This window comes from Cyprinodon variegatus, unplaced genomic scaffold (assembly GCF_000732505.1).
Source record: "Cyprinodon variegatus isolate N-32 unplaced genomic scaffold, C_variegatus-1.0 Scaffold659, whole genome shotgun sequence".
NCBI classification, from domain to species: Eukaryota; Metazoa; Chordata; class Actinopteri; order Cyprinodontiformes; family Cyprinodontidae; genus Cyprinodon; species Cyprinodon variegatus.
This window is the reverse complement of record NW_015151112.1, coordinates 124,928-135,713: the sequence shown is the minus strand read 5'-3', so window position 1 is coordinate 135,713 and position 10,786 is coordinate 124,928. Positions and strand designations below refer to the sequence as shown.

The 10,786-nt window shown below is 41.6% G+C and overlaps 2 protein-coding genes and 2 non-coding genes across 5 annotated transcripts in view; 2 read left to right on the top strand and 2 right to left on the bottom strand.

Moving 5' to 3' along the window:
• LOC107096931 (E3 ubiquitin-protein ligase DTX1-like) overlaps positions 1–5,819 on the top strand; it is a 42,669-nt gene extending 36,850 nt beyond the window's left edge. For both annotated transcript variants that reach the window (XM_015393837.1, XM_015393838.1), the window contains exons 7-12: positions 1,207–1,268; positions 1,337–1,503; positions 1,579–1,732; positions 1,812–1,901; positions 4,306–4,404; positions 4,488–5,819. In XM_015393837.1, the coding sequence (XP_015249323.1) occupies positions 1,207–1,268; positions 1,337–1,503; positions 1,579–1,732; positions 1,812–1,901; positions 4,306–4,404; positions 4,488–4,619 (704 nt within the window). In that variant the 3' untranslated portion in view covers positions 4,620–5,819. The remainder of the gene's footprint in view (positions 1–1,206; positions 1,269–1,336; positions 1,504–1,578; positions 1,733–1,811; positions 1,902–4,305; positions 4,405–4,487) is intronic.
• A 1,310-nt stretch (positions 5,820–7,129) lies between these two features.
• Positions 7,130–7,217, top strand: trnay-gua. The gene is given in 2 exon segments: positions 7,130–7,166; positions 7,182–7,217. It is a non-coding gene; the product is annotated as a tRNA-Tyr (tRNA).
• Positions 7,218–7,487: 270 nt separating this feature from the next.
• On the bottom strand, positions 7,488–7,559 carry trnae-cuc. Its single transcript has one exon. It is a non-coding gene; the product is annotated as a tRNA-Glu (tRNA).
• A 741-nt stretch (positions 7,560–8,300) lies between these two features.
• Positions 8,301–10,786, bottom strand: part of LOC107096928 (zinc finger protein RFP-like) — a 9,802-nt gene continuing 7,316 nt past the window's right edge. The window contains exon 2 of the mRNA XM_015393834.1: positions 8,301–8,339. Within this exon, the coding sequence (XP_015249320.1) occupies positions 8,301–8,339 (39 nt within the window). The remainder of the gene's footprint in view (positions 8,340–10,786) is intronic.

Genomic DNA, 10,786 nt, shown 5'->3' with positions numbered 1-10,786 from the left:
TATTTATAAAGAAAATATAAACGCTGCTTAAGCTAATTCAAATGAAATTAAAAGTAAAATAAGTAGCCAACCTTATCACTGTCTGTAACCTACTAACATGGTAAGGAAAGCATCAAATGAGCTACCTGAGAAACTAACGTAACGTTTCCCCACTTTAAAACGAAACAAACATGGTCACTCACCCTGCTGATCAGCTCTCTTCACTGCCATTGAAGGCTCCAATGTGTTTCCTTTTCAGGTGCTGCATTACAAAAGTTGCATGTTACGACTTTTTTCGCTTTACAAAGCGCAGGCTGTCTGCGAATTGAGACGCAGCTTACGTTAGAACAGTTGACGTTAATGCCTTTTGAAATCAGCCTTTGCTCACCTGCGGCGCTGGTATTTTTTTTTCTTCCCCGTTTCAATCAAGTGGCAGTGATGATGGCGGCGGCGGATGACGCATTAATCGCACGACACAACTAATCGATGATGAAATTCGTTGCCAACGCTTTTAAAAGTCGATTTTTATGGATTTTATCGATTCGTTGTTGCCGCCCTAGTTGTAACCATGTAACCTATATTAGCATGTGTAAAAAGCATCCAAATGATTGAAAGTTTTAAATGTTTCTATATATTAGTGTTTTGTTATATAATTATTACTTTAATAAGTAATATAAATAGATTTATCATCTGTTGTGTGACGTAGTGACATGTTTTAGTATTCTTGGTGAAGCCAGTGTAGCTGCCCTCATGTTGAAGTTAAAACCATCTGCTGCCCATTAAGGCTGGGTTATTAATGGTATTTGCACTACAAATGCAATTTAATGAAATACAGTTTTCAAACCGCATTGGCAGTCAGTTTTGGTTGCATTACTTTTAACAAGAGTAATACACTAAATTTGTCACTGCAGCTCTTTAGGGGGCAGGAATGCACTTTAAGAGAAAGGTAGAGAATTACAGCTAGCATTCAGTCCATGCATGCAAGGAGAAGTAGCTTATTTTTCTTGCAGCATGGTCATAAAAAACCTGGTTTATTGTTTATAAAAATCTACAAACTTATGGTTAGTGCAAAGGAAAATCTAAATAACGTTGCAATATTAGTCAAAAATAATCACACTTTAGATTTTTGGCCAAACCCTTCAGCTTTACTGCCCTTTCAGGAACTTCAACGATGACTTTGTTCAGTGACTTTCAGCTTCTGCCTCCATTTTTTTTCTCTGCCTGCAGGAAAAACTCCAGAGGAGGTTGTGAAGAAGTACCTGCAGAAAGTAAAGAGTCCTCCAGAGGAGGTGAGAGCCGTTCATTATTGGTCCAAATATGTGGAAAGGATACAGAGATAACTGGTGTTCTCCTCCAGGACTGCACCATCTGCATGGAGCCGCTGGGAGGCCCGTCTGGATACAAAGGTCCGGGCGTGGGCCCCGTCTCCAAGGCGGAGTCGGTGGGGCGGCTGGCCCAGTGTGGACACCAGTACCACTTCCAGTGTCTGGTGGCGATGTACAACAACGGCAACAAGGACGGCAGGTGGGTTTACACCCGGATTGAAGCTCCTCCTCCCTTCCTGCTCGAACAGAGCAATAATCAAAGCTTCCGTCTCAGCCTGCAGTGTCCCACCTGCAAAACCATCTACGGCGTAAAGACGGGCAACCAGCCGGCGGGGAAGATGGAGTACCACGTCATCCCTCACTCCCTCCCGGGTCATCCTGACTGCAAAACCATCCGCATCATCTACAACATCCCGCCAGGGATTCAGGTAGGCCGCGCTACAGCCTGCTCTGAGACGTCTGCTCTCAGGAGGAGCTAACGGCTAACTGCTGCTTCTTCTCCTCCAGGGACCAGAGCATCCCAACCCAGGGAAGCCCTTCACTGCCAGAGGCTTCCCCCGACACTGCTACCTCCCAGACAGCGAGAGAGGACGCAAGGTGAGGAAAAGTCTCCTCAGAGGACATGGGGTCCTTCGGTCATAGAGTAGATCCAGTGGTGGTGGCAGCATCACGCTGTGTGGATGAAGCTAAATCCAAAAACCCTGGAGGAGCAGAGCTTAGGTCCACCGTCCATCAGGAGGACCAGGCTGAGCAACAGCCTGAAGATGTGGGCTGGGTTTGAATCCATCTGGATCCTAAGGACCCTGTCACACCTGAATTTCTTTAAACAGGCGTCTACATAGAGTATCCTTAACGAGTCCAAAACTTAAGGCCAACTACAGCCTAACTTATGCATAACGCACTGCAGCGTTGCATTACCAAGCATCAGTTAAAGCTGCTCCCCTCAGGTGCACCTGGAGGCATGCTTTGGTGGCGCAGTGGTTAGCGCACATGACCCATGTACAGAGACTTTAGTCCTCAACTCGGCCGACCCAGGTTCAAATCTGACCTGTGTCTTTCCCCCTCTCTCATACCCCCTTCCCTGTCAGCCTACTGTCCAAAAAATGAGCCACTAGTGCCGTAAAAAAAAAAAAGATGTCTTTGGTGGCGGTATTAGACAGAAAGAAGGTTTACAGTCGCAGCAGATTCAGCATCATGTCTACTAGGAAGTTTGTTGGTGGTGGGGGTGAACACAGGGAGGATCCATCACTCTCACCTTCTGGCTCACCCTATGATGGGGATGAGGTCTGGAGGAGAACTGATGGTTTCTTCCTGTGAACCCCCTTTATACCAAAACACTGCCAATACGCCATTATACCTGACTCCGCCAGATGGATTTGCTCCGCATATCCTTCCATTGAAGTAATTTTGGGAAGGGGCGAAAATACTGGTTAGCTGATTGGCCTATGTTGGTGATAGACGGGCCAAATAAACCAATCAGATCAACGATGCATATGACGTACTAACAGAGCGACGACGAAAACACAACCACAAGCCCGGCTACTCTTGTTGCTCTTGCCGAAACCAGTCGGGAGGAGAGCAAAAACATCTTTTCCTCTGAGAAAAGCCTCCAGAGCAGTGTTTTGCTCTTCTTTCAGTGACGAAATACTCTGTAATTCCAATAAAACTTGCTCGATAGCCACGCTAACGCTAGTTTCATCGGCTGAAGCCGCCATGTTCTTTAGACTGAACTGTCACGCTTCTCGTTGCGTCACACCTCAACCCGCCTCAAAGCCAACGCTGATTGGACGTTCGTTTGGTGAACGGCTCCAAATTTTCTTTAACGGAGAGTCTCCAGACTGATCTGCGAGTGAAACCTTGAAAGCTCGCAAGATCAGGATGGTCTCACAAGGCTAATTATACAGTGGCTGGAAGTTAGAAACACGTTCAGCGGTCATCTGGAACACGTCAGATACGTTGATAGAGTTGGAGAAAAGTTACGCAGAAGTTACGCACTAGTTACTCAGAGGTTTAGGATAAGCTAGACGCTACGACTGATGAGGAACTGATACTGAACGTATGTAAACCATCAGATAACTTATCTGTAACTTATGCCCCATGTATGAGCATACGCTGGCATACCTCAGGATATTTTGAGCATGCTCAAAACTTCCTAAAGTACGTATGTCGACGTGTGCCAGTGGGCTTCATCGTGCCCATAACTTAAACAAAAGGTAGCCATAACTTATCCAACATATGCCTGCGTTTTTGCTTGATTTTCCGTATGCCAGGCATCCGTTGGTCTAAATTGTTGAGGTGTGACGGGGGCTTAAAGAGGCTAGAGTCCAAATGGGTCCATCTGGACCTCAGCTGCAACAGAGCAATGAGGGAGAAAAAAACAACCAGCAGATCATCTGTGGAGGGAAATTAATCCTTTATTGGTGAAAAGAACAAGTGCAATAAATAGAAATTTAATTATGAAAAAAACGTCATGAGAGAACTTTTGATATTTTCTTAGATTAAAGTTTTTCAAACCTTTTTTTTTTTTTATTACTCTTTTTAAATTTTAGTTTAATGAATTCTATTCTTTTTAAATTGTGTTTTAGCTTTCATTCTGTTTATTCTTGGGGGGCCTTTCCTCTGGAATGAGGAGCAAAGAAGCATTTTTATTGGTCCGCTGAGAGGATGTGAAAACTTAAATCTGAAAAACAGAAATTTAGGTACAAATTATGAAAATATGAAATCTGTCAAAAAAAAAAAATCTAAGAAGATAATGTTATAAAAAAAAAAGATTGAGAAAAAAGCTTAAATTTTTTACAGTTTCACTGGTGATTTTTTATTTTTATTTTTTTATTTCCATTTAGCTAGAATGGAATAAATTGACTTATTTGGATGAACTAAAAAAACAATGAGGTTCCTCTGCTGCAGTGCACCTCCAGTTTTGGTTCAGTGTTGGTTATTGACCGATAAACTGGTTGGAACTGGTTCGTTCTGCTAAAGCTTTGCTCCAACCTGTCTGCAGGTTCTAAGGCTGCTCCTGGTGGCGTGGGACCGCCGGCTCATCTTCTCTGTCGGTACTTCAAGCACCACAGGAGAATCAGACACCGTCATCTGGAACGAGGTAACGTCTCCCTCTGATTCCTCTGAAATGTCCAACTGCTCATCCTAGAAAACTAAACGCAGGATGTGCTTCTTCTCTCTAAGGTCCACCATAAGACGGAGTTTGGTTCCAACCTGACGGGTCACGGCTTCCCCGACCCGGGTCACCTGGATAACGTCTTAGAGGAGCTCCGTGCTCAGGGCATCACAGAGGAAGATGCACTGGTAGAAAAGTGAAAGAGCTAAAGGAGTCGAAGAAGAGGAGGAGGCAGTGATGATGGACACATGGCCTGATGGAAAAATATCAGGAGGACTGAGGAAGACTCTTTCCCAGGACTAAGGAGGAGGAAGGCGACCTCATTCTCCAGAGAGAGGAGAGCTGTCAGTGCTGGCTTAGCCTTTCAATGCAACTTTCTCCAATGTTCGTTTTTTAAACCAGCACAGAGAGAGAGGAGGATGGGGGGGCAGGAGGAAGAGGAGGCCGATGAAATAAAAGATTTAGGTACTAAATAACAAGAGTGAGAATGAATGGGTACTAACATCAAGGAGAAAACAAGTTAACTTTACTGAATGAAAGGAAATAAAAAGAAGGTAAAAAGCAGCAAAAACTGAAAGGAAATGATGGGAAGAGGATGGAGGAGGAGGAGAAAAGGGAGGAGGAGTTGGAAAAGGTCAGCAGGAGGAGTGAAGATGGTGTATGAATGTAGTTTAGGATAGCAGTAGAATTAACTTGTGGTACTTTCAGGTACTTGAGGGACCAACAGACAAGACTGGCTTTGTTCATTTCACCCTGTGGTGAGGGGCGCCCCCTGGTGGGCTCTCCCATGTCCTGCAGCTCAGCCAGTGAGCTGCTGCAACAAACCAGTTTTCACTCTCATCCTCATTTGGCGTCATTTCGTTCTTTACCTCTTTGATTTGAAGGCTCCTTCTGGAGCTGAAGATTGTGAAAAAAAAACCTGAAGACCAGACTGCAGCTTCTGGGAGCTATTGGGCCGCCTGTAGAAGATAACCTTAGATACGCAGGCACATTTATGTTCTTATCATTCTTTAGTCAAATCAGACAGGCGTCTAGATGCTCCTGTTTTTGTTTTTTTATTGAGTGCTTGGATTTAACCACACCTGACGGTGCATTCACAGCCAATAAAACCCCTCAGGGTGAACAGTGTTGGGTTAGGAGGAGACAAACTGCAGAGGTTTCTGCTGAGCCAAATGGTTCTATAAGCAACAATTATCCTGTCAGTGCTGCATTCAATGAACACAGTGTGTCAGAATTTTGACCCCTTAATAGTGGCTTTTCTGTTTTTTGAACCAAGCTTAATGAATTAAGAGTTTCTCAAATGCAACCTGTTTTTCTCCCTGACACAGCATTAAAAACATCCAGGAGATAAGAAACTTCTGACACGGTAAAGTCGATGTGTTTTCCTGTAAAAATGTCAGCAAAAAGGAAGTTTGACTAATATTTCTCGGGGAATGTGAATTATTCTATTATTATTTTCATCTCAGATTAATTTTAAAAAGGTAGAAAATTATACAATTTTTCTGAGGTACATTGAATGCAGCATTATCTAAGCTACAGTCTTTATTTTCCACTCTACTGCCTCTGATTGGCTGCCATATTTGGAGCTCATCCAATGAGAACGCCTGCAGATGAAGAAGTAGAAGCACTTTTTTTCCTCATATAAAGATTCCTCTCATCTGATCTGTTTGGGTCTGAGGTTCTGTTAGTGACTCGGATCTCTGCCACCGCAGCGTCTGAGATCAGGGTTTATTATCTGGGTCTTATACCTGATGCTGATTGTCCTAATGATGGTACTCCCTCCACTCTAATGTCTTTAGTTTTTTATCAACAGTAGCTACACATTTATTTTGAATAGCATTTTATTGACATTATAGAAATGCCTTTTTTTCTTATTTTGTACATTTATCTTATGTATTAATTAAACCTGGATTTATGTTACTTTTCGTTTACGAAGACAGTATTGCTGAATACGGCGTCTTTTGTTCTCTGTGTACAGAAATGAAACCTATTTGCATCTTTTCTTTGGAAAAGGAATTTCATGGTAGACTTTTATCTGAGTGACTTGTAATACATTTTTTTTCTAAGTAAAAATCGGAGCTGTGTGTTAATGCTCCTCTGTGGGTTTAAGGATGCTCATAGTGTCTACATATCACCTGTCCTGATGCTGGAAGCACATGTGAACAGACATCTGCTTTTAATGCTCCATTTTGTTCGACTCTTTGATTTAGGTGCTGCACACAGACTTGGAAATGATGACGTTGTGATTTCAGCAGGTTTTCTTGCTGTTAATGGTTAGTTTTAATCACATGGTTTCTTACCAGATGTGACGGCTCTGTATGCAGCATCTAAGGATCGGTGTGATTCTTTATGGGATTTCTTTTTCTTTTAAACCACCATGTTGTCTCATCCCCACTGAGGTTACTCTGCTCAGCAGTAAGTGTGTGGGTTATTGGCCTATTGAGGCGTGGGAAGGTGGGACGAGAGACGTGACCACTGTTGCTGGTTCGAAAGCATGAAAACATGATTACATAAAAAATTTAAATATAGCAAAAAAAAATAATGCTGGAGTATGAATGATTAATACGAGAGAAAAAATAAAGAACGATTGGAATTTAAACCTCTGTTCTCTGTTTTTTATTTGTATTGTATTGTAATGATGAAACACACGCATAGAACCGATTGCTGTCCCCTGTTAAAAACGTCACAGCCCGCATTGTTGTTCGTGGCCCCTTCGATAGCTCAGTTGGTAGAGCGGAGGACTGTAGTGTGTGATCTCAGAGATCCTTAGGTCGCTGGTTCGAATCCGGCTCGAAGGAGGTGAACTTTTTTTGCTTTGCCAAGTTAAGACTCGTGTCCAAGAATAAAGTTTTCTTTATACGCACATATATATATATATATATATATCGCTACATGATATGATGATAGCGTCCATAAGAATGACCTGCAATATGTGATTATCATTGTGCGATTATGGCGACGGAAGAATAAGAGATTCGTCAACCACTAATGCGTTTCACGATAAACTCCGATACAATGGTCAGATACGACCAGTGTTCCATCGCTTGCATAGGGAAAAAAAAAAAGTGTTCCCTGACCGGGAATCGAACCCGGGCCGCGGCGGTGAGAGCGCCGAATCCTAACCACTAGACCACCAGGGAGCTTACAGAAGCCTGCCAACGGATGTGTATATCCGCGAAAATGTTCTGGTGGGATCACTTCTCTTCGCTTTATATATGCTTCCCAATCTCTATTTAATGTGTCCTGGTAAATTCCAGATCTTTTTCGGGATTTTGACATCTTTTTTCTCTCTACTTCTGCGTCTCTTCTTTCAACAACAACGTTGTGTCAGAGCTATGTTTACGTTTGCGTAGCCGTCAATATGACCGCGACGTCCCACAATGCAACGTGGATTAATTTTCACTCTTATTCTGATGATACCCAGCTATATCTGTCTATAAATCCAGATGAAGCTAACCTATTACATAAATTACAGGCATTGCTTGAAGACATAAAAACCTGGATGACTTAACTTTCTCCTTCTAAATGCAGACAAAACAGAAGTTATAATCTTTGGACCAGAGTCTTTGAAAAATAACCTAATGGTGTGATACACCATAAAGTGGGAAATTCTAACCATCACTTTTTTATTTTATTTTATAAAGAGTTGAGGAAATCTGTTTTAGAGTATAAGCCACCATTTAAACTACGTGAATGGCAATGTAATATATACACAAGGGTTTTCGTGTTAAACTGAAATTTGACCGAAACACTGTCAAAGAAAAAAAAAAGGAAAAAGAGAACCAAAATGTAGACAGCATTTCACCAGGGGCTCTAGAGTGAGGAGCACTGCCCTTTCCCCCCTCATACAGAGCTTGGGGAAGAACACAGCGGTCGTTCCTTCATTCACTGAAGCTATCTATGTTCACCGGCTTTGCTCTCTGAGAGGAAGAGAAATGAAGATGTCAACGAAATATCATTTTTTGCAATCGTTTCAACCCAGTTGAGACGTGTAACAATTAGCCAGTCACTTCATTTGGATGGGATTAAACTGATTTCAGATAATAAAGTAAAAAATCTTGGTGTTGTTTTTGATCAGGACCTGTCATTTAAATCCCATATCAAAGAGGTTTCTAGAATTTCCTTCTTTCATCTGTGGAATGTTGCAAAAATTAGAAATCTCCTGTCCAGGGGTGATGCTGAGAAAATAGTCCATGCATTTGTTACTTCAAGGCTGGACTATTGTAATTCTTTACTATCAGGAAGTCCACAAACTGTAGTTAAAAGCCTTCAGCTGATCCAAAATGCTGCAGCCAGAGTTCTGATGAAAATTAAAAAGAGAGATCATATCTCTCCTATCCATCCATATACATTTAAATTGAGAAAGCTTCCTGGAGAGGTGGCGAAATTGCTTCAAATCTTGAAAACCAAGTCCAGTGGATATTTTTTTTTATTTTTACGGAATATCTCTCCTATCCTGGCTTCTCTTCATTGGCTTCCTGTAAAATCCAGAATAGAATTTTCCCCACTGTCGCCACAAGCATGCTTAGTGTGAGGGATTGTATTTGAGTCAATGACTCGATGCAATCAACTGGTTTTCCTTAGATAGAAAACTTTAAATCAATTTGACTGTATGTTCTGATTAAACTGTAAAGTACCTTGAGATGACTTGTGTTGTGAATTGGCGCTATATAAATAAACTGAACTGAATAGTACGTCCATCTTTCTCCTTAGAGCTGATATTCACAGCCAATCAAGAAATTCCATTTCCAAAAAGTGTCCTCCCTGACATTGCTTGACAACCATCATTTCCGAAAACCTTCCATCTATCTGAGGGAGCGTCACTAGTGGTCACGTGGTTTCCAGTGCTTTAGAGATTAAAAGGTTGAAACTTAACAACCGATGATGGTGTTATCTTTAGTTGGACTAACGTATTACCTGTAATAGCCCATCTTATTTTCGTACCGTATGGAAATTTGAGTGCAACGGAGGTAAAATTATTTTGCCTGTCCATTTCAGCCCTATTCAGGCCTGTTGCACAAAGGCAAGAAAACCAAGCAGTTGCTTAGGGCCCCGAGCTGAACGGGGGCCCCCAGACAATGCCTGACCTCCTTATATAACTGGTATGGTAACATTGGTTGACTATGAGCGCCAATGCTCACTCAAAGCTGCACACTTGTGCAATTGCGCACTGCTGGGGCGTTCTCGGCGCACAATAAAATCTATGCAGCGCATAAAATAAAATCCAAAATAAACTGTAAATCTATTAGACCAATACTTTTTTTTCTGTATCATTTTGAGTACAAGAAACAACTGCGTTCCCACCGAATTTTGTTACATAATATAAAAAAACTGAGCCCAGTTTTTGCTTGCCATGCCACAGTAAATACAGTAATAATAAACAAAAATGAAAATTTAATGCATTCATCATTATTTTATTTAGTTTAGGTGTTTAAAGCATCTCAGCCTGCTGGACGCTGGATGTCCCAGCTGGTTTAATTCATTAAACAGACTTGAACTGTTCTGGCGTTTGATCTAACTACTTTAGAATGCCAGTTGTATGCATCCCTATCAAATCAGTTTTACAATAAAGGCGAATACATTTAAGATTTGGGTGAATATGTTCAATAATTAAATAATTCAGTTTTTTATTTATATAGCGCCAATTCACAACACATGTCATCTCAAGACACTTTACAGTTAAACCAGATCATTCAGTAATAGAACATCAGGATGTGGTCCTGTCTACGGAAGTTAGCTGATTTTTAAATTGTATTTCAGTTTAATATTGAAAAATAAAACAGAATTCAGACTTTTTCTCAGATTTCTGACTTTTTTTTCTCAGAATTCGGACTTTAATCTCTTAATCTCAGATAGGGATGGGATCCGTGTGTTCCAATTCCATGGCACCGTTTGTCAGCTCGCTTAACGATTCTCTTATCAATTCCAGTTAAGATACGACCAGCATGGAAGGCAACTCTGGTGGTAAGTAGCTAGTTTTATATCACTGGCTGTGTCAGGATGCGTGGAGGTTTTGAGGACCCAAATGCAGAGAGGAGTAGGCACAGATGAGTTTGGATTCTTTAATGAAAGTCCAAGGGAAACAGATGCAAAATTCCAAAATACAAAAATACTGAAAACCAAACAAAACCAATAAACGTCAGGAAAAATACTTGAGGAAAGCAACAAAACAGCATCTACAACACGTAAGAATCCAGCACTGAAGAGGGCTCTGGTGCTCTTTTAAGCCCAGCACTATGATTATAAAGATTATTTTCACCTGGCTACCCAAGTTCTCCACAAAGATCCTCTATGGTAGAGATGCACAACTTGCACTAACCCACACACAGGATTTCCTACCTCTCTTTGGTTTATTAAGAGAGTGGGC